The sequence below is a fragment of the Falco cherrug genome, chromosome 13 (genome assembly GCF_023634085.1).
Source record: "Falco cherrug isolate bFalChe1 chromosome 13, bFalChe1.pri, whole genome shotgun sequence".
Taxonomy (NCBI): domain Eukaryota; kingdom Metazoa; phylum Chordata; class Aves; order Falconiformes; family Falconidae; genus Falco; species Falco cherrug.
Genome location: NC_073709.1, coordinates 25335360 through 25359083, shown reverse-complemented (window position 1 = coordinate 25359083; position 23724 = coordinate 25335360). Strand labels below are relative to the sequence as shown.

Below are 23724 nucleotides of genomic sequence, written 5' to 3'. Positions count from 1 at the left end.
AGGATATCGTTCCCTTGGCCAAGACCTAATTAAAAGAGGCCATTGTAATATATCCACTGCAGAAGTGACTGCTCCAATGTGAAAGGCTACTGGCCTTGGAGCTGCTTGTTCACGCCCTTCTGCAGAAGGTTACCAGCAACCACAGCAGAACCGGCAGGACAGCAGGTTGGAGCTCCCCGCACCTCCCTCAGTGCAAAGATGGAGCCATCACCATCAGCTCTGTAGAACACGACAGGAGAAACTGCAGCCTGCCGAGGTTTTGAAATGAAATAGCAAGAAACACAACTTAAGGTACAGCAACCAAAGAGCATTATTTTTGATATCAAGGAAAAAAAAAAAAAATAATCTGTACTGAGTCAAGCCTTTATTGCTAAACCAGCTTAAATTAAAGCAGGTGGCAAGCTGCTATCCTCTGTAACCAACAAATGCACAAAAATCAGTATCACAAATTATTTCTTAGCATTCCAATTGTAGCAAGCAGGAGATTCAGAAAATTTTCTTTTAATTAAAAACTTTATTTTTCATTACAATTCACAGTTTATACATGGCAAGACGAACCCTTGCCATGTGGACATTCAGAACACTGTGCTGGGGAGACAAGGGTCTTTGTTATAAGAGCATTGCTCGGTGCTGTGTCATGGAACTTCCTTAGTTTTAAAAGCGTACTCTCTGTAAATGTTAATTGACTGATATTTACACTGAATTGACTGAATTTACATATTAACTTATATTTATTAGAAAACAAGCTAAGCATCTGAAAAACATTAACATTCATATCTTGCATGTTATCTAATGGTCAGAGATGCTGTAAGATTTGCCACTTGAATCATGCCCAATCAGCAAAGTCCCATTCCTAAATTTACACAGAGCCTAAATTATTCTTTAAGGCCTGTTCTATTCATTTTATGTACAGCCAGGTTACAATAGACTAACATAAGAAAAAAATGCAAAATTATCCATTCCGTCCTGCATTTCTTCCGAATCTCACATATACCTACAAGCAAAACAGAAGATACAAAATAAATGTGTTTTCTTAAAACCAATAAAGAAAACCCATAGTCTGGTTTAGATCTGCTTCTCATCAGCCTATCCTGTCTGAACAATCATCATTATTCAGATTGTGCTATTTATCAGCTCTTCTTCATGCCTGTACTTATATTCAGAGCCATCTCTATTTGAAATGTAGAAAGTCACAGTGATACCAGTTTCAATTGCATTCCCACGTTAGTCACAGCTCCGGCACAGGCAGCCACTGTACAGTGTAACATTCAGGTAAGCACTCCAGCAGGATTCCTGGGTAAAATATCATATGGCATCTGGTGTGATGTGACTTAAGCTAAGAATCCTTTCCATAGAGCAAATAGCTGGCAGAAGTCTTATGTTTATTAAAAATCGCTGTATTTTTCTGCATTGTTTTCTGGATGTGGTTATTAGAATACAGCAATTAAAAGCCTCTACTGCCTCTGCTTAAAATAGTACGTTTTATTTGCTCTTGTCATCTACCAAGTAATTTAGTGATCAATAAGCTGCAGATTTTTTGGTACATCTGACGCAGAGAAAAACAACTGCTGAACACTGCTTGAAAAAAAAAAGACCCAAAAAGGGTCTTCAAATTCTGCAAGTCAGTGTGAACGAGTATCAGCTGGACCTGAGTAAAATAAAATGCTTCTGGGGGACATGTTTGCAACTTTTGAAACTGCAGTGCCTTTAAATTTAGAGCTAAGAACATCATTTGATGATTGTTGAGTTTTGGCATTCATTCATGCTGGTTGGTATCTTCATGACAGACACCTTTAAAACGCCATCGTATCAAGAAGAATGAAAGCTCAAATGAAATACATTTCTCATGCAAAAAAAAAAAAAAAAACCAAAACCAAAACAACAAAAAAATCAACCAAACAAAAACCATACAGGAACTGTAGAGGTTCTGGTTCTTCAAAAGATAAGGCACTGACAAAAATTTCTTAGGTAAAAGGCTGCATAAGAATTTCTTGCCATTTACAAATGTGTTGTAGTCCAGAAATGGTCCATTCCTAGGCTCAGTAAGGTAGACCCTGAAATTTTAAGGACTGATCCCTCAAAGCTACATTGTTACCATAAACAAGTGTGATTCACTCTTGAGGCCATATGGCACGTTAGGAGAAGTGAAAAACAGTCTGGGCAGATAAAGGCAGAAGACATTGCTTGTTCCAGCATCTTTCGATAACAGGAGTGCCATTCATCTTTGTGTCTGAAGAGATGCGATGGTAACTCTGGACTGTAGTTTCTGTGGAACTCATGCACACACATAAAATGCTATTAGCATTGATCATCAACAGGGTGGAGAAAAAAAGGTGTATGGCTAGTCTAAGCCAAGAGCTTCTCAATGACTGGGATCCAAAGTCATGGCTACTTAATGTTCTCAATAACGGCTATCTCTTCTGCTGCACAGTGTGGTGTCAAACCATTCATGTAAATGCTGTCCGTCTTTGTCAGAGCTGGCAAGATGTCCTTCTCACTGGTGAGATGGTTGACTGACAGGGTTCTCTTGCAGGGAGTCAGGTCTTGGTTGTGGTTGACGGCGAGTTCTGCAGAGAGCTTCCTTTTGATAGAGGTAGCCCGCTGGAACTTGTCGTAGATCTCCACACTCAGGCGCCTTCGAGTTTCTTTGAACTCTGCTGTGACGTTGGCTGTCCACTCCGCAGCATGGGCTCTGAATTCCCCTACCTGCAGCAAAAATGGGAGAAGGAAAAAAATAAACAAACAAAAGGAAGCATTATGGGGCCAAGTACTTTAGGCACTGTTTAGGCTCCAGAGCCCAGTCAGAGCGCAATGTGGCTTTGGGCTGTCAAAAAGCTGCTGCTGCTGCCAGCACAGATTTCTTGTTCAGTTGCCATCAATAGAGGAGTCTGCAGCATGAGAAATGTCACACTACTAAGAGTTAAAACCGGTTCCAAAAACACAATAAAAATCTTTTCTGCTAATTTTTCCTTAATTATAGGCAGCCAGCAATGCAGGGAAGCTGCAGAGCCCTGACAGCTGCAGGGTACCCAGCTGGCCAGGGGATGCTGAAATCCCAGCAATCCGGGCTGTGTTCTGTATTGTTACTAGGGTGCAGAGTTATTTATGAGCACTTTTACTGTCTCTGGATAGATCCCTGGGAGACTTGGCAAAGAATTTTCTAAATTTAGACAGAAAAGCTTTTTTAAAGGGCAACGTCAGCTGCTTGTATTCTCTCTTTTCTATGCTTGCTCAAACGTGGCACCAATACAGTGGCTGTTTCAGTCATGTCAGCAACATGTCTGCTTACCACCCCCGATTCCCCTGAAATGACACGGTAAAAAGCAGCACGCAGATAGTTGCAGAGTGGGACTTGGAGAGCTGCTACAGATTAGAGCTCAGGGAAGTGCAACCTGCCTGCCAGTCGCCACTGCTGCACGATTTCCATGCGGCATCGGGGGGTATTTCCCCTGCGACACGCACATCTCCAGTCACATCAGCTGCCAGGCGCCAGGTGGTACCACCGCTACCCTTTCACAAATGTATGTAGATCCCCGCTCTCCAGTTCTTGTGCTCTAACTCTCAGTGTCCTTATACCGACAGGCTTTAGAGCTTTATGGTAAAGGCTGATCCACTTTCATTAAAAGCTACCATCATTTTTTAGTCTTTAAGATTTCTTTCCACCATTTTGGTGATTCAGTACTAGGAACGCTAGAGCATTCCATGAGCCCAAGCTCTGAGAGTAGGGCTGAGGAGGGGGAGGAAGACAGCTTCTGGCACAGAATCCCAAATTATACTTATTTTTCCTCAGATATGCATGAGGTAGACAGAACAGCTCACCCAGATAATAGTCCGAGGTGAACTATGGCCTTGTACTTTATAAGATTTTTATATTTTTGCCCTGTACTTCAACCAAACCGCTATTACAATAGCAAATAAGTTCTATAGGTAATTAAAGGAGGCACATTTTGAAGATATCTCATTATAACTGCAAAGGAAATAGATTGTTTCTCTGCAAATCTCTGTTTTGTAGGGAGTTTAAGAGTTGGAAAGTATAGCAAAGAGAAGATGACTGCTGATAAATATAACTCCAAAGCAAAACATTTTAGAAGAATTAACTTAAATTAGTCTAATTGCTACTGCTCAGTCCAGAATTTCAGTCATTGGCAAGCAAGCTCAGACTTGGTGAGCACAGAAACAAAAAAAAAAAAAAAAAAAAAAAAAAGACAACAGAGAAATATGGGGGTAAACCTCAGAGAAAAGCAGCCACAGGCTTATTCATGCTTTGCAGTGCAGTGGAAAATAGGAATATAACGAAGGCAGAAAACAATCAGCTCACCCAGGAGTGAAGGAAAACTTTCCCCCTCCAGAAACAAAACAAAAAGATCTCTTTACCCAGGGGTCATTTTATTACATTTGTCTCTGCTTCAGTGAATTACACAGATGACTAATGTGGACCCATTATGTATATTTTCTAAAACAAGGATTATTATCTGTAATACACAGAGGATTCACCCAGCTGAATTATTATTAGTATTTAAATTGTGCAATTAGGATCAGACACACTGCACTTCAGATCTGAAAATAATGAAATCTGCAACGCTGAAACATTTCAGCTGCTACAATATTTTTATCTGTAGTAAACAAGTTATAAAAACATGGTAAGCAGCATCAGTGTACACCCTGGGGCAGCTTTGTCCTTCTCCAAAGCTTTACTAAAGGCAGGCTGCTCAGGTTCTGGAGCGTGCTCTGTCCAGGGGAGCAAAGAGCCGCTATACAGGTTCCTGTTTTACCCTACACATCTGTACCCCTCATCAGCTGTGTAAGCATTTGCCAGACCAGTTATTTTGCTCAGACATACATCCCTGGCATTGCACATGGCCACATTCAAGGGATAGTATCAGACCGGTACCTTTAAAATTGTGTCTTGGCAACCTACTGGAAGCTACAAGCATCCTGAGCTGTTCTCCCCCACCCATCCACCCCCACCGCCTATGTTTGTTAACATTCCTTTTACTAGTAGTTTCAGTTCCCAGTTCTCTCATGTTTTCCCAGAAAATTAAAACACCAGGCCATGCTTCTGACAAAGGCAAGACTATGTAACCCCTAGGACAGGCTCAGAATCCCCTCACTAGCCCACCTCACCACATGGTGGTGATGGACCTGATGCTGCTGTATTTTAACTCATGCATGCAAGTTATTCAGGAGAATTTTTAGATTGCAGTTTTTAGGCCACCTGATGCCTAAATTCTAATTAGATTTGTTTTGGGAAGCAAGTTTATGCAGACAGCTGAAGAACATCATTAAATATGCCTTTGGAGATGTGCTCACATTCCAACTAAGGTGATGTGGAACATGAAGATAGTGGACTCAATTCTATCTAACCATAGACCAGAGCTACGATGCTGTTTTATATTAAAATCATAGAAAAAATTTGAAAAAATGCAGTGCTATTGCTAAGCAGAATTGAAATGTATTAGTAGTAAAATAGAGGTAACTGGCACAGCATGAGAAACTAGAGGTTCAGTGCTGTGTGAACTATGCGTGCCCCAAATTACTGCTTTCAGCCCCCAGCTTTTGTGTGAACCAAATGCACTCAAAAAAATGTTATTTCTTCAGAATAAAATTCTCAATTCCAGACCACTCATGGACTCAAGCACAAAAGAGTATAGGAAAAGCGCAGTTTTTAACTACCAGTGTACACAAGCAACTTGCTCTTAGAATTTGATCCCTCCTTTATCCATAAGGTCATTTCTGTATATGCTCAGGTTCTTTCTGTCCTTAGGGTATGACATTTTATCATACTGCATTACAAATCCTCTTCATCGGGGGGCTGACAGCCACAAAACGTCTTATGCAAAGTGATTGAAATGCCAGTTGCCTATACTGCTCAAAGAAACACCAAAAATTTAATGTACCTACCTAGCATAACAATTATTTACTTCTCTCCAATTCTCTTGCCTCATTACAGCACACAGCCCTGTAGACTCTGCAGCTGTCATAGTCGGGGGCAATGTGACACGAGGACAAGGCCTCAGTCACAGAAATTTTTGACATTTAAGTACTTTACATAAGGCCAAACGACACTAAATACTTCAGAAGTAACAGGAAAAACATGTCACAGTGATAGCACCTGACTCAACCGTACGATACACAGCACTAATCTGGTGATGCTGCTCAATTCTAACCTTCGTGGAATAGAAATGCCATCAGTAACAGGACACAGTCCCTAGCCCAGCTCCAGGATTGACTTCCTCTGCATCAAAATCCAAATTAGACTGCAAGGCGTCAGACATATTTCACAAGGAGCATCAACTCTAACGTATTAACATTGTACTTTGAATGTCAACAGCTAGTAACTTTTCTAGGTATTTATGAAGCAATACCCTACTACTGCCTTATGGGTCCAGGCAATACAGGTCTCCGTGACATATTCTCAAGAAATATGGTGATGGTAACACAACTAAATATTCCACACACCACCCTTCACCACAAAAAACTAGATACTCTTCTATCAAATAAACAGTGTTGACTCATTTCCTTGCCTTTGCCCATACCAGGCTGCCTGGCCTCCAAGCTACCACTGCAGATGGGCCTGTATATCCCATACATCCTGCATCATATCTGACAGCCCCATGGGGATGTCTCAAACACCATGGGTCATCTCCAGTAGCATCTCTAAATGTCTATGTTAAGGTGTCTCTACCTACCTGTGGTGGAAATGTCACATCTACTCTATTGGGATATAATGAGGAATAGCCTCAACAATTCTAAAGTGTGTTTACATATTCCTGCTAAACTTCAGATTTTTGGGGGGGTTGTCTGTTTGCTTTTAACTATACATCAAAGAAATAAGTCATGAACTTCCCGAGTGACCAGTTCCCAGGCTGGGCACATATGTTCTCACCAAAGTAATTTAAACACAGACATACTGAATTTGACAGAACTAGGAAAAACGGTGGACATTAAGCAACCATTCCTTCACGTACTCCTGCCAAAACCCATCTAAATGAATAATGACCTAAAAGTGGCTCTCAGCCAATATCACTGATGAGACCCAAACTCTCTACTCATTTTCATCACCAGCATGTTTTAGCTTTCTCACTGTCTAGCTGAGCTCTGTGCTTGGACAGAGGCCAACAGCATAACACAGAATATACATATGTCCAAGGGATGCTACTGTTAAAAAAAAAAAAAAACCAACCAAACAACATCTGAAGAGACTGAAGCACCTGCTTCATTCTTCAGAACATTTATTCTAATTCCTCATGCTTGTCAGGAGTTTGGGGATCTTTCTGGATGCTCCGCTTACAACAGATATCCAAATAATTATACAAACAAAACTGCCCACCATCCAAGATGACCACTCATCCTGTTAAGTGTCATCTGGACAGCATAAGCCATAATCTTTACGTGAGTAATCTGTACTTTGAATTAAGCCACATCTGTGGTCTAACAGAAAAAAAACCCCACAAGCCTAATTAAGGGCATCCTTAAACCAAAATAAGTAGACACTTGCCTAAATTAACTTTGCTTAGTTTTTCTCCTCTCTCTTAGGGAGGTTCTTGGAAAAAACTGAAACATTACAGTATAACCAGTTAATCTACTTATCAAATTGGAAGAAAGGTATCCTGCTTGGACAGAACTCAGATACACGACATGAAAGTTATGATATACTTGGGATGAGCTAAGCCACTAAGTACCAAACAAGAAAAAAAATCAGCATTATATATACTATGCAAGCAAATGAAAAAATATATTTCTAAATAATGTGTTTAGCTTCCTCTTTCATAGCTGTACTTTATGGTGCTTCCCTTTGGCATACAGGACTCATATATTTTACAATGGCCATGTTAGTGCAAGCCAAAAAAATGAATTAAAGAGCTAGTAGGTGAGCTGGAGATATCCATCTGACTGCATTTTAGGAGGGGGAAATGGCCTTCCTTACAAATATTCTTAACGCTCTAGAAGTTCCTCAGTATATAATTGCTAACATTTATCCCTAATGCATTCTCCAGAGTTTTGCAGCTTCATTTTTGTCTCTCCATAGTACTTTTTCTGTTACTTAAAAATAAAAGATCTAATTACCCTCTCCATAATATGCTACTCAGGGACAAATCTAGAAAGAGCATGTACATGTCACATTATCCAAGCAGCAGAGTACAGCACATAACATTTTGTCTTAGCTTTCAAGAAACTCATCCAGCATTTGCAGAAATCATTCTTAAAGTCCCACTTAAAAATTGAAATGGAAGAAAAAAAAATAATGTAGGTACAAAGAGGGCTGATCGGTTTAACGATGCAGCTGCTGTGCGGGTTGATTCCCTGCATGGGTAGGAAGTTTGTCTATCTGCCGTCTCACTTGCCTGCAGCTCTGGGCAAGCACACACCACCTCTTCCCACCTGAGCTACTGCTGGCCACGACTCTGTGTTCACTGCATCAGTTGTCCATAGGCTAAAGAAGACTGGAGGGCAGGAGAGAGAGACCAGTCTCACAGATATTTTTATTGAAGCCTGTGCATTTCTTGTACATTCAGTCTTATTTACAGTTCAACTCAAATTCCTATCCCAATGATCTGGCTTTTAGTATTTCTGTAATTATATCATTATTGGTAAGTACCCAAACCCCATCGTACTATAATCTGTGGGCAGGTACTGAGAAGACTGTGCTGTACTTGTCTTTGAAGGTAAACAGTACAAAATGCAACACAGAAATACCACAGGCAATAATGAGACACCTATGCTGAGCTTTCCCAGGTTGTTTAACCACTATCTTCTATTCCTTCATTCTGTCAGGACTTCAGGTCTGTAGCTGAGAACTCTTCTACACCAGGTCTTAAAGCTACCAGAATTTAATTTCAAAGTGACTGGCACAAATGAAGCACTAAGTGATCGATGTTTTGGTTCCCCTGGCTGGTATACATATTCCTCTGTTTTTCAGGCAAATATTACAGGGCACAACATTCTATTTTGTGAAATTGCCATCTTCTGGAGCAACAGACAGTTGTATTTTTGTAGTCATGGTGGTCAGAAATGTTTTGGGAACAATGCTCTCCCACTGGAAATGGGATTATTCAGTCCCATAATAAGCAGTGTTTGTGAGTTCATTCTGGTGAGCAATGATTGTTTGGTTTCACCCACATAACTTCCATAAGCACATCTGATGCCTTGGATGAAATAAGCTATATTCTCCAATGGGAATGCAGAGAGTCCATGAATTTTGATTATCTTTTTGTGGAGGAACATCTATGGTGGCAGCTGTGGGAATATGTTTTGAGGAGATGCGACAGATGGCAGATGCAGAAATGGCCCTTCTGCTCTATCATGGTCTGATTCAACAAAATAAAAACAGGTAGCCTACAAAATAAAAAAAATCATGTCTACAAAAACAGAACCAGATAGACTAACAGTCACCACAATTATTTTGTTTTACCTTTTTTTCCAGAAATATGAACACTCCTAAGTTAGGTATCTCCTCAGAACTATTACTGAATATCGCCCATCAGACAATCTTGGCATAGAGCTGCACGTGTGTCTCTCAACACAGTACACAAGTTATTGGCCTGATTATCTCAGTCCCTAATGGTCTGCTTGCTTAACTTCCAAAGAAAAAAAAACCCCAGATGCTGGCTTTTCCTATCAAAATAAGCTTTTCTGTTTAGTGGTTTCACCTACCTCAGAGAGCCATCCAACCCCTCTTTCAACCTGGTAAGAGCGAATGACATCCACCTGTATCAACCACAAGAAACTATTTAGGTGTACTTAAAGCTCCACCAGCTGAACCTAAGGTGATTCAGGAGAACAGCATGTATTCTCTGTCTGCACTCCACAGCCAACGTCTCTGCTGCAGCAGAAATAGCAAACCTTTTAAAAATTACACTAGAAGCATAATGAAACCCAAGCCACAAGCAGCTGAAAGACTATCTCCACTTTCTCCCCCAGGAAAGAGGCAATGACTGTTTCAAACTCAGTGGACTTCTGTAGCTTATAAAGATATGCTAAAGAACACATAACCAAAAAAAAAAAAAAAAGCTTTTAATTTTGACTTGGTACTGAGTAAGGAAAGGCTGTTGTAACTAAATGGTCAAATTCCAGTAAAAACGGTTTATTTTTTATCTTTCTGATGTCAATATCTGGAGTGATATTTATGTGAAACATTAAAGCTCTGTTGTAGTTGTTCATTGCTAACTACTATTACAACGGCATTCACCCCTTGTAAAGGAAAGCATTCCACAGTTTCTTCAGTCCTTTTTATCCGTGACTGCAAAGCAGTTTCCTCACTGTCAACTCAACTTCTTGAAGATGCAAAGGTATTCTGCTGAACTGGCTTTGTCTGGGGATTCTTCCAAAAGACAGCTATAAAATGCATACACACTCAGTATTACTAACATGTTTTGGCATCTTTTCCTAACAATATCCAAGCACTGAGATTAGCTAAAAAAAAAAATAATAATAAAGTTTTCAGGAATGTTAATCATGAAGATGTGGGCTGAACAGATTCCAGATTAAATATCACTCTGTCAATAGAGTTAAATCACAAATAAATCTGTCACAGTAACCTAAAGGAATGATTACATCTTGTCTCCAAAAAAATCAAGATTGCCTAATGTAAACCATGATAATGTACATCCAGGAGTCTTCATGGGTAATTAACTCCAAGAAACAGCACTGCTATAACTGCACTCTCTTTAATCAATTTATCTTATTATGAAGTATAAGTCACTTGCTCCAGCTTTATTTTTGCAGATTCAATAGCTCTTGCCATCACTGCCTGGTTGCAGCTCACACTGGAGACATTTCCGTCTCCCCTGACCCATCCAGTTGGCACGGTGAGGCCAGGGGAGCACTGTGGGCAAGCAGGGCCAGGGGCTGGCAAGCAAAGTGCCAACAATGCCCCCCTGCCCCTGGCAGGCACAGCCTGCTGTGCTGTTCATGGAAATATGTTCAGATAGCACATCTCTTGTAATCAGCACCACACAGCATCACTTCAGGCCCTGGTACTTAATACACAGTAACAAAACAGCCACCTCTAAAGGGCTTCAATATGCCCAGCTAAGAGGCACGATATAAACAATATAAATCACAGCCAAATGGTAACAGTGTAGATACTAGTTTTGTGTGTGTGTGTGTGTGTTGAATCTGAAGTTAAGCAGGGCATCACGTGTCCAAAGTACGTTATGAGGGCAGACATCTCACAAAAGTGTCAAAAACCATCAGCAGATCGGTTTTCCCCGGACTCTCAGGACAACATGTTCTTTCATATTCGTTACTGCACATAGTATTACAGTGTACTTGTATGAGTGATCAATACTGAAACTGAGTATTACAGACTGTTGCTAGGGCAGGACTGAACACCACCAGGATGACATAATCTCTTGAGAAGGGAAAAGATCAAATTGTTTTCAAAACCTTGCGAGCCATTTCTACCTTCTCCTTACACCAATACTGCTCTTCATACATCTCCAAGACACAGAGACATTATGGAGGGGGGCCCATACTCGCATCTTTCATCTTTGGGGTGGTTTTTGTCCTGTTGCTAGTCCAATTTGACATGAGACCCATGGCTTTATTTACTGTAGAAAGATTTTCTAGTTTTCCCCATCTCACAGAAATTATTAGTAACAGTCACCTTTTTGAATGTGGCTATTTGTTCTCAAATACACTTTTCTGTACATCTTGGATGGACTGGAAAAAACCCTTAATGCTAGGAAGGCTTCTCTTCGGATGGCTCATTTGCCATTTTCATAGTTCTCTGCAGTTTCTTTCCAAAGTTGAGACCACAGATCTAGGGACTGTTTTCTGGCAATATAACTTTTTTTTTCTTAAAACAGCGAGAGCCAGGTAAAGAGCTCACTGCCGCTGAAAGAACCCCCTCCTCTGTCGTGTACCCCCACTGAACAGCCTCAGAGGGGGTTCTTGCCTGGTATGCCAGTTCAACTCACTAGGACCTTGCAAAACTGTTTCTCATGTAAGCCCACTCATTTTTTCATCTTTTCATGCATACAGCCTTCATTTAGGGTCTGTCCTTTGGGAGAGGAGTGATGGGTTCAGGTTCTCTTTAGGCTGGGACCCTAAGCCTAAAATAAAAAAAAAGCTGGGTGAGCACCTTTAGCCTGACGCTGGTAAAATGAAAAGCCAACAAGTATTATAGGGAGTGCGATAGTCCCCATGGCATCATCATGACAAGCCTAATTCTGTTTTGACAGATAAGAGTGACAGCTCTGTCACTGGTGCCAAGAAGATTAAACTGCATGATGATTCAGATGAGTCAAGTTTGTTTAATTTGTTTATAAATATCAAAGATTACAATTGCCTCTTGAATGTGTTATTTCTCATAAAATTTTAGGCTTGGTCTTTAAAGCTGAATCCCTACTGTGCAATTCAAAAGACAGACACCCAGCATGAAAAATCACTTGTCCAAACTGAGCTGAAGTCCAATGAGTCAGTCATCTGGATTCTTGATATACAGTGAAGAGAACAGGCTCTTCCAGGATGCAATCTTAACAAATTCAAGTGGGTCATGCTAGAAATACTAATTTCTATCCAGTAACTATAAAGGGAATGTTGACGACTAGGTCAGATGTTGCTGTCTACACTGGAGATGAATCCCACCTTCATTGACTTGAACAGAGCCTGGACTAGAGCTTAGAGAGAATATCATGAGGCCAAGGGACATAAGCACTTAATTTAAAAAAAAATAAATTGGAAATTTATAGCCCAAATCACTGAGGTTCTTGCTTGGGTAAGCATTTTTGCTAGAAACACTGAAATTCAGAAGCTGCTGCACACTGAAAAAAATATGACTAGGAAAAAAATTCCTGCTGAAATTTCACCTTTCAAAGAGACTAAAATCAGAAGACTTTAAAAGTGCTCTGAGTAATCAGAGTATAGAGAATAATGAAGAGGAGGGAGTTTAAGGCAAGCTAGTACAGCTGAAGCTGAACTTCAGAGACAGATCGCCTACTTAAGATTACAGCACACAGCATGTTCCAGTGACTTTCTGACACTTCATCTATCTTACTGTATGAACTGCTTCCAGCAGCAGATCTATCCTTCCAAAACTCCTACTTCTGTCTCTACTTGTCTTTCACTTCCCTCCTCATTTGATGCGTTCAAAGTTCTCAAGAGTATTTCAGGAGACAAAAGCCATCTGAGCAACTGACAGACATTCTGGTTACCTGGAATTTAGTATCAAAATAGAGCATTACTGTGGATCAGTGCATATCTGACCAGATATTTTTGTCTCCGTTACACTTGCATATGGCAAACATTCCTGGTAGTATCCTGAAAAAAACCCGATGTTTTGTTTTGTTGAAACAGTGAAATGCATTATTACTGCAAAGTCTTATGTAAACTCCTTTTAAGAACAACACAACTGCATTAAGAAAAATGTGAACAGGAAGGTAGATATTAGGTGATATTCATTATCAGCATGCCCACTTCCTGGAATATGGAAGTTTCCATCCACAATATACACCCTACATATGCTACAATAAACTTTTTTTTTTACTATAGGCTACAGGAAAAGACCAAAAGATTATTACAGTTGCCTATCAAAAGGGATATCAAATATTTAGGCTGATATACAGCTTTGGTTGTTGAGGGGAAGTAAAAAGAAGGGCATTTCGATACTTGCAACCTCTGTCCTCATCCCAAACACTGGCACAATTCACTAGACTTGGCTGCTAGCAGCCCTCAGACTGCTGAAACCAACACAACCGAGCACTACTGAAGGCTCTGCTCTCTCCTGTATCTAAAACATGGTAGGTTACTACTATTTTTTTTGTGAAAGGTATGATAAAAATCCTAAACAAAATCTTTTTTTTATTTGTAGGTGTTGATACCCATAGTGAGTGGAGTCCTGTGAAGGAAGATTTTCAGTTTTATATTTCCTAGAAAATATATTAAACTGTTTCAGTTTTCAGATTGCATTAATTATGATCCTATGGATTTTCCCATAGCCTCTGTCTTTCAGTAGATTTCAGTAGCTAACATTGTTTCTAATTTCAAAGGCTAACTTTAGGTGTAATAAGATGTTTTCCCAAGGACTGTAAGAATGTTTCCTTAAAAGACAGTTAAAAAAACATACTTAGAACTAGGATTTTCCATTGCGCTCTTTTCTACTATTTGTAGTAGTATTATTGTAGCTCCAGAGATGTTCCTCTGATATAATCTGCATCCATAGACGCTGGAACAGAGCATCGTAAATTTAGGTTTAACTGAAAAAACAGATGAGAACTTCAGTCTCCTCTGGCTTCTGCTGGCATAGAGGAGACTTGATGACTACATTTCCACTAGACTTCCTTAGCTTCTTCACTCAAATTTTCCTAGGCAGATAATAAGGATGAGCTAAGAGCAGCAGTTTTATCATAAAATTCTACCTGTAAAGAGAATATTTGTGCAATGCTTCTGCTCAAACACAGCCAATCTTACAACAAAATGCAATCAACATATTTATAATCATTTTCTTCCTACAGAGTATCATTAGGATAGAATACAGAAATAAATTTTCATGGTTTTTAACTAGTACATCTATGCCATAATTCAGTTCTCAAACAGGTCTCTGTCACTTTTAAGAGTGTTACATTTTTAAACTGCTAAAACATTTTCTTTCTGTCATGAATTCTCAGACATGCCTGAGCAATGGGCTAAGAAGGGGAGAGGGGGGAGATTTCTGAACATCAGAGATATGATTAATTGAACAAATGGTATCAATTATGTCATGTCTGTCTTTAACCTAATACCGAAGACATTTGTATACAGCAAAATCCTGAATACCTGCATCAGCCAAGAGAATTTGGCTATATCTTAAGAATGAGGTTTTCCTTTCTTAGACAAAATGAATATCCTTGTTTAGGCTACAAAGGTGAGAAAGAATGGAAAGATGAAATAGGGCATACATTCCTGGTGCCTGAGAAAAGAAAGGTTGGCATAGCACCGTGCTGTATAACCTGGCAAATGGAGTTATACTTTATAAAAATAGGGATGTATTTAAAGTTTTAAAGGAATCCATGAATTTGTCCAATTTGTGTTTCTTTAAACCTTTTCCAGAGTTAGTCTATACTGAACTAGCTTCAGTATAAAACAAAAACAGATATTACAAAATTCAAACCTTCTTAATATATTATCATCATTATAATAATATGGATAACGAGACACTAAGCAAGATTAAACCCCCAGTGTGCTATGTACAATTGTATACTCAAGACAGTAAGACCTCTGGATAAGATGCTGTCTAGATAAGAGAGGAGTATCAGAAAAGTGAATTAATGACAAGATTAATTCTAGGAAGTAGTGTGAAGAGCTCAACTGTGTCACCAGTGTCTGAGGAAATGCAGCAAAACCAAGCCTGAACAAGGTATTTTTGCATAGGCCCAAGCCATAGTGTCTCAGCCATATCATGTTTTCCCAAGAATCCAGAAACAAGTAACCCAGGAAAATTAAATGTAGCTCAATAAATGCTCCAAGTTGAGAACAGTGAGACCATAGGAGAGCGTACAGGGGAAACATCACACATGCCTGCCCAGCCCCTGCTTTTTCCTGGTGCAGAGGGAAAAATAGGCTCGACCAACCTAATTCTGAAGTTCAGAATAATGAAGAAAAAACATGCAGGTTAATGGCATTTGAAGTGATCTGTTGGTTTCACTGAAACCAATGTAAATTGTGCAGGTTAGGTGTTAAGGAAACCCTCTGTGCTTTTCCAGAAAATAAAATGGGGATCCTGCAAACGGGAACATTTGTATGATAGCTACCTGATGCTCCATATCTGTGAAGGACACTAGTGAAGCTCGCTGTGTAAGGGAAGTTATAAATATCCTTTCAAATTTACAGCACAGGGAGAAGATGATACTCTTTAAACTGATCAAATTAAACATTGTCCTCTGCTTCAGAGCTAAATGTTTACGAAATGCCTGGTAAAAGTGTACTTACAACAGACCTGCCGCAATGCCACAAAACAAGCACAGCAAGGGCAATGAAAAAGAGTTGCCCACGCTACACGCCTTGCAAAGCAGGCTGAATCCTGCCCCGGTGCCCAGCTCACACCCTCCCACCTGCTGTCACCGTCACTGCTGCCCGCCGGTCAGAAGGCGGCGGAGACCCCCCAGGGTCCGTAGGGGTAAGCTACCCTCTACAGCAAGGTCTTTGGGAACTCAAGGATTGCCAGGATTACATCCAGGCATCGATGCTGTGCCCTGCAGCTAGGAAAACAACTCAGAACAGTGTAAGTAGTAGGCCACTGCACAGTAACCAACGTATTCATTCCATCAAAAAGAAAATAAGAGTTTTTGTATTTGAGTAACAGAAATGAACTGATGCATGCAGAGGAACTGAGGTTAAGTTAGAGGGAAATAATACGTTGCTTAAAACAAAATTAATTTATTTCTCAAACTGCTAGCAAAACCTGAACCATGGTAGCTGCAATCAAAGGGAGTTTTATTTATCCTCTAACATTTTCAAAACCAGGACAGTTTTTTAAACGGCAATTTAAAGTAAAATATTGTAGCATCACTGGAAAGATAAATACACATTTAGAAGTAAGAATATATTTGAACTGAACACAACACACCTGACTACAAATAACTAGGCAGGCTGCTAGAGATATTATGGTAAAATACACCCAGGCATGTTTAAAAAGTTCATTCCAATACCTTGCACAATATGAAAGATTAATTCTCTTGCCACTATAAAAAGATCAACCCTCTCTTGAATAAAACTATTTAGTCATTTAGTATTTTTCTTTACATACCTACATCCCATATAGAAACAATCAAAGCAGAATGGTTTTTGCCTCGAAAATCAAGGACTATATTCTACTGTCTAGAATAATCCTGTGAGAGATTTTTTTTTCCCCCCCATAAGTCAGGTGCAATCGTGCACATACACTTAATTTAATAATACATTTAAAGTAATTTTATATGCAGCCATGTAAAAATCACTGTGTTTGACTAGACTGCTACAATTTTCACTGCAGTTTGAGCTGCAGCATATACTTCATACATAAGCAGCTCCGACCTAGGCCCTAAGAGCAAAAGCAGCTAGTAGCTTAGCTGACTTCTAACCAAAGTTTTTTAAAAGTATTATTTCTTCCTCTTTCAAAACACTCTTACCTCTTCCTTCGTCTTTTTTGATATGACTCTCAGCCAGTCTCCAATCATGCTGAGGACAGCTGCAAAGTAAGCAAGCCCAACAAGGATCCAGAACCACACCACTGGCTTATAAAAATCTAGGTACTCAATATCTGATCCCCCTGAAAAACAATACAGTTAAAATTAAAGCAGATTTAATAGTTATAGATGCAAACCTAATTTTAAATTAATTCTTTTCCTAAAAACAAACAAACAAAAAAAAAATCAGGTATATTTCTTACAACTTCTATCTTCTTACCCATGCAAGCATTCATAGCAAAACATTTTGTTGAATTTGAATAAACGATGATTTAAATTCATCCACTCTTGAAAACACAGTTTAGAGTATGCAAGTTTTTAGACAGCGACTGCCAGTCATTTGTAATAATTAAAAAATGAACACAAACTGATTCAGCTTCTGAATACAACGTTATTTAAGGTAGAGGTCATTGGGGACAGCATGAATGAAAGGACTTCCCACCTGTTCCAAATAACAACGCTGTACTAAATCTTACATATTGCTCTAGAATACATAATGTGTTCATACCCTGAGAAATCTGATTCTGCAAGGACTCTGAAACACATCTCAATACTTACATGAATCCTTTAACCCTAGTGAGAAACGGCACCTGCATTAACAAGCATCCCTGTTGGGTAGGCAAGCAGCAGCATCTCCACTTTGCAGAGGAGGAAACCAGGGTGCAGGGACATGAGCTGAACTGACCATACTCACAAAAAGGTGAATAAAATAGATGTGAGCTGGAGGCACCTGTTTTGAATCCCACTGCCATAAGCACCGGTCACTTCCTTCCGGTGTTAAAGTAAAAAAGGGTAAGTTTCAGCGACATCTGTAACGGAGCTTTGCGGTACAGCAAAGCTATAGAGAACAGATGCCGCATTTCCATGCAAGAAGGTTATGCTCGTCCGGAGCTTTTGACAACACAGAATAACTCACTTTCACATCTCACAGTACAATAAAACAGAAGCCTTAAACTTCCAATTCAGCTTTATAACGACAAATAAAATCAGGATCCTAGTTTGGGTTCCTGCAAGTAGAAGTTTGGTGGGCATCTTATGCCCACAGCTGACGATACTCTACAGTAAAACCTCTTCAGGCACACTGAAGTAGCCTGTACGGGTACGTAATATGTTGTTTTCTGTATCTGCATCCTGTACTGAAATTGTCAAAGGAAAATTGCCCCAAAATATCAAGCACCTTGTTAAAGTAACAAGATTAACTTTCATGAAGAATAATGTTTTTTCCTAGCTGTTATCATCTAATCGTCATAGGGACTACATGCAAACAACAAATAATTTTACTGATGGTATGACATTTTAACGATGGTTACTTTGTATGGATGGAAGCCCTCAGACAGAAATTTTATTATGCCCATTTCAATAAGCCTTCTCATCAATAAAAATCCATTGAGCTGTAGTGGTTTATTCAATTACCCAAGAGATGAATCCACATTGCAGAGAAGGATATATTTTGACACCCGCACAGCCACAAGTAAGGGAGAAGACAGGGCTGTCTGGAACAAAAGACAGCCAACCACCAAAGGGTTGAGTGTGCCACAGTCCAAGAGAAATAAAATATCAGAAATGAAGCAACTTGTTAATATCATCCAGTAAAACAGGATTTTAGGGATGATTTGCCCAAAATTTGTTGTCATTCAAAAGACAGTTGACTACCACCATGCTTTTGCTCTAGCAATGAACCACACTTGGTGGTTCACCTTCTTTTCTAGCTGTTCCTACAATGCACAAGGAAGTATACTCAGCGGGTTTCTAATTATTGGTGTGTTAAGTTTACAAACTGAAACCTTAGCTCTGCAGGGAGCATTTCCTTCACAGTTTATACCCGATTTACCTTGTTTACAGAAAGGTTAATTACCAGGGCAGGAGTTAGGACACATTCATATTCAGTCAAGAGTTTTCTTTACTGTCTGGCCAGGAGATGGCTCCATCTAGCCATGCCCAAAGGAGTTCAGTTTTCCTGAAGTTAGAAAGGGTCAACAACCCTCTAGGAAAAGGCTTAACAGCTCAAATCTTTATTAGCTGTTGAGTGTCCGAATTTCAAGGACTCCTCGGGTGAGGTCTCAATTTAGTGCAATACCAAGAGGAGAGACATACCCAAGGATGTTTTGTCCTCAGATAACTGCCTCCTATGATGCTTAAACATCATGGAGCACTATAATGCAGTTACCCAGGAATGCCGTGAAATAGGATTTCACTGGTAAGAAAGCATGATCAGAAGTCAACTGTACTGAATTTAAAGTAAATGGAATTCATTAACTACTGATTTACAATTCACATAAATGGGTATGAATGTATACAGGTAAATGTATTTGAACTGAAGCATATGAGATTTCATCTAATGATTTTACAGGTAACATTGTAAAAAGCATATTAACCGATACATCTGCATGGGGGTTTTATACCGTAATTTTTACTTGTTAATGCTATCTTGGTTTTGCAGAGAGATTTTATATAGCCCTCTAGAAAGTAAAATGCTGAGAAGGGAGAAGCTGAACTTTGTTGTTTGTTTGGCAAAACCGATTTTGTGGGCTAAGGGACAAATGGCACGCACTCACTCTTTAACTAGAGGTGTCACTGCCATAATCTTTAACTAAGAGCAGCCACAGTTGATGGGCAAGATGCAAAGATTCAATCCAAAGTCTCTCGAAATCTATGAGAAATCAAAGACTTTTTCCATCCATCTTCATCACGGGCTACTGTATTGCTGATTGCTGCTGCCACCATTCTTACATGTGCCAAGCAACTTTTAAATTATTTGGGATTTTCAACACTTTGGAAGTTTTATGGCCCAAACACATATTCCTTACTGAGATGAAAAGCTCTGTGTTTTAGTGAAGGGTGGCATTAGAGAAGATTTCAGGGGCACATTAGGACAGATTCTGGTTCTCCTGGATCAGGTTTTCAAATACATGCATTTTTTAATTTACAAAAAACAAGTATATTAAGTAAATAATTTTCTTCATTGTTGCCACACTTTTCCCCACTCTTTCTACAGCTAACTGACTTGAAATAGAAACATGCAATTATTTCTGTAAAGCTGTCTGGTTTTGTTTGCATTTTTGCTTCAAATGTAGAAGCAGAGAATAGAAAGTGCTACTGGCATAAAGCATCTTAATTCCATACCAGCACAAATTTCTGGATGATTCACAAGTTGGCCCTCCAATCCAGGAAAAGTTTTTTGGTTTGTTGTTGTTGGGTTTTTTTGGTTGGCTTTTTTTTTTTTTTTTTAATATTAACAGTACAAATGATTCTGGGTATAGGAATGATTAAATCCAAATGCAGTTTCAATTGCAGGATAACGAGTAGCTGTCCAGCATCCCCATCACTACAAACCCGGCCAACAGGCTTCATCCAGAGACATCACTCACCCCGCTCCAAAGAAATATGGAGGTTCAGCCCTGCACCTTGGAAAGAATTACCCGAGGGCTGCAAACAGGGACAGAGGAAGGCTAGCTTACGTGAAGACATGGAAAAGCAGCATGCTCGGGACAAGCTTGCATCACAGTGTTTGCGAGAGAGAATATAAGTAGGCCATACAGTTACTTGGTGCCGCTCAGCGGAAAAAGAGCTACTTCAGAGTACAAAGTGCAGCTATAAAAACCACTCCTTACACGCTCTCCTATACTAAATCGAGCAAGACACGGCACGCTGGCTTAAGCTTAAAGTGAGCTGCGTGGTTCGCACTAGACAGCTGCTATTATGGACGTGAAGTCCTGAGGTGGCAAAGAGCACTTGCAAATGCCAAAAAAAAAAAAAAAGACACAAAGCCTGTGGGAGAGCACACAGCTCTCTTACAGGATGCTTGACACATGCCTCTTGCTCAGCATAACAGCCATTTCTTTCCGTAGAGGTCATTCTGCCAGGTAGGTAATATCACACAGTGACAGATCAGCTACAACAGCGAGGGCTGCAATGGCCAGGTGAAGCGTTCCAGTTCTGTGACATTAAATGAGACTAAAATATCTCAGTATTCTACAAATTGGGTCTCAGGCAAAGCAGTACAGCACAGACCCAGATATTTGCATTACAGTGTCAATACACCAAATTCAATTACAGACCAAAACAGTAAGCGATAAGCTAAAAATCAGAGCTCAAACAAGGGCGGGGGACGACACCCAACAAAACCCAAGAGACTTAGAATACATAATTTTTAAAGCGAGACATGCAAAATTCTGTGGTCTATTGAATTGGACTGATTGCAGCATAACCTTCTATCATCATTATGCCCCACTGTATATCAGACTACTGACGTGCTACTTATATTTCTGACTTCTACTTAATTCAGTCAAGTTTTGGACATTTCATCTAATTTATATTTGAAATTTGTTAGATTAACTCCCTTTGGGGGGTATAGTCAAATATTTGTACTGCATTGCAGTTAAAGGATTTATCTGCACATGTGAACAATATATTTTTGTATTATACAGATATATACACACACACCCCTCTGCTAACTTTAGTACCCAATAATATCTGTCATTATACTACAAAACAACACATTTGACATTAAAAGTTCTCTTCTCTTTCACAGAATATTCATAACGTTGGCTGGATTTTCTGCTGTCATATTAAAGTCAATGTTTCTCTTGAAAGCAAGAGAAGGGTTGTTTGACTAGGTCCTGATTGTCATAAGATAATGCAGGCTGTAGTACAGTTTCTTCATTTTTTAGCAAAAAGCTACAACAAACTTCCTTCAATTACAAAAAATTGCCTATTTCCCTACAAAAATAATAATAAAAACCCAATCCTTCCAAAAGTTAGAAAAACCCAAACAAACCATTTCATAAGACATAAGTTTGTTTTTTGGAATACCATTAATATATTTTCTTGAACATGCACTACAAGGGCTCTTCATCTTTCCTCTCCTTGCATCCACCTTGAGTGATCGGTCTTTTATGTTTGCCTTAAGGCTTCTCTTGCTGGTAGAAACTGCATCTGAAATTTCCACAGGCTCCAAATAGCAACCCAGATTCTGAGTACAAAAGGGAATGTTTTGGCATTCTAGTTTCTGGGAACAGAGTACTTGATCTCCAGTACAAATGAGAAGAAACTTGTAAAAAAACTCTGCAGAACTTTATCAGAATTTCTAATATGACAGCCTGCACTACAGCCCGTAACACCATTATGTTCCTGAATACCATGTTCTGCTGGCTCCCTTTTGGTACAGCTATTCAGAAACACTCTCTCCTTTACCTCCTAAAAGTTCTTCAGGGCTTCTCTTCAGCTTTTACCTGCAGTGGTGCCGGAAAGCAGCAAGTTCCACATTAGTGAAAAGTGACAGATATTGCAAGAAACTCTTCTTGTAACCAATACCCATTATTACTACCCTAAAATTTGTATGTAGGGCTTGCAGACATGTATTTTTCCTCTAGGATGACAGCTCCCAGAAAAAAAATTTACCAGAATATTTGGAATTTTAAAAATATTTAAGAATTTTGGATTTTTGAGATAACTTTATGAACAAAAACTGACACAGAATCATGAAATATCCCATGGAACTCTAACATGCTACAAGAATTGCAAATGTTATTTCTATTGCTAAAAGAGTTCACTGCACTATAATTGCAAATCAGAGTATCACTGCCCACCACTCTGCTTTAGATTTTATCTTCTTCCACTTAGAATTATAGTAATTTGCACTCTAAGTGTTATTTAAGAAACATGCCTTTCTGGCCAGGGGAAAAAAAATAATCACAAAAAGGAATAAATTAATACCAGCATGAGGTTTTTTTCCAAATGCACAGCCATCTAGACACTAAGTGGACTGAAACGCCACTCTGCCTGCTGCATGCCTCATTGGCGGACCAGAGCCATGAATGCCATGCTCGAGCCACAACATCAGACGCAACACCCATATTCTGTCACGACAACCTCCCCTACAGCCTTACACAGCATTACATGCCTTAACTCTACCGGCTTGTTCTGCCTCTCTTTGTGGCGCTCAGCTTCTAAAACTCTCCTAAACTGCAAGGAGAAAGCATTCTAGATGAAGCCTACCACAAAAATATCAACAGCCCTTAGTGTCTGCATGATAGTTATGACTTACCTAAAAGAAAAACAAGCAAACAAAAAAAAACCAAAAACAATTTACTAATTTGTTAGCACATAAAAGACCCTGCATAATCCCTCAAAATTAATACAGCAGCCTAGCCCTCACCTCAAGACAAATTTTATCAGCTCTGTTGAAAACTTGCAACATCAGTTTTCTTCAGATAACTTAGTATTTACGCACAGTGATGACTGTAAGCTTCCACAATGCAAAGCACAGCCAATGAATACCTTAAATAAAAAAATAATCTGAAAAATAGTTAACTAATTAATTATGTATTGGAATGACAGGAAAACAAATAGACCTTTTTGAAAAAAATACTCAAATTATGGCAGATGACTTGAAGGATGTCAGTCCACACAAAAATGATAATATTTGTCAACTTCATCTCTGACAAAATACAGTCCAGCAGCAATGTTAACCTCCCAGTTATGATGGACATAGTCATCTAACCCTGTTCTCTTGAGCATCATCTCTGCAAGTACAAATCCAATTCCCGCTCACTAAGTCAATAACATATTACAGTACAAA

At 39.4% G+C, this 23724-nt stretch overlaps 1 protein-coding gene across 2 annotated transcripts in view; it reads right to left on the bottom strand.

The window, feature by feature from the left end:
• Window positions 1–273: 273 nt before the first annotated feature.
• KCNK2 (potassium two pore domain channel subfamily K member 2) overlaps window positions 274–23724 on the bottom strand; it is a 104303-nt gene continuing 80852 nt past the window's right edge. For both annotated transcript variants that reach the window (XM_027809228.2, XM_027809229.2), the window contains exons 6-7: window positions 17088–17227; window positions 274–2706 (exon numbers count right to left, since the gene is read on the bottom strand). In XM_027809228.2, coding sequence (XP_027665029.1) covers window positions 2389–2706; window positions 17088–17227 — 458 coding nt within the window. In that variant the 3' untranslated portion in view covers window positions 274–2388. The remainder of the gene's footprint in view (window positions 2707–17087; window positions 17228–23724) is intronic.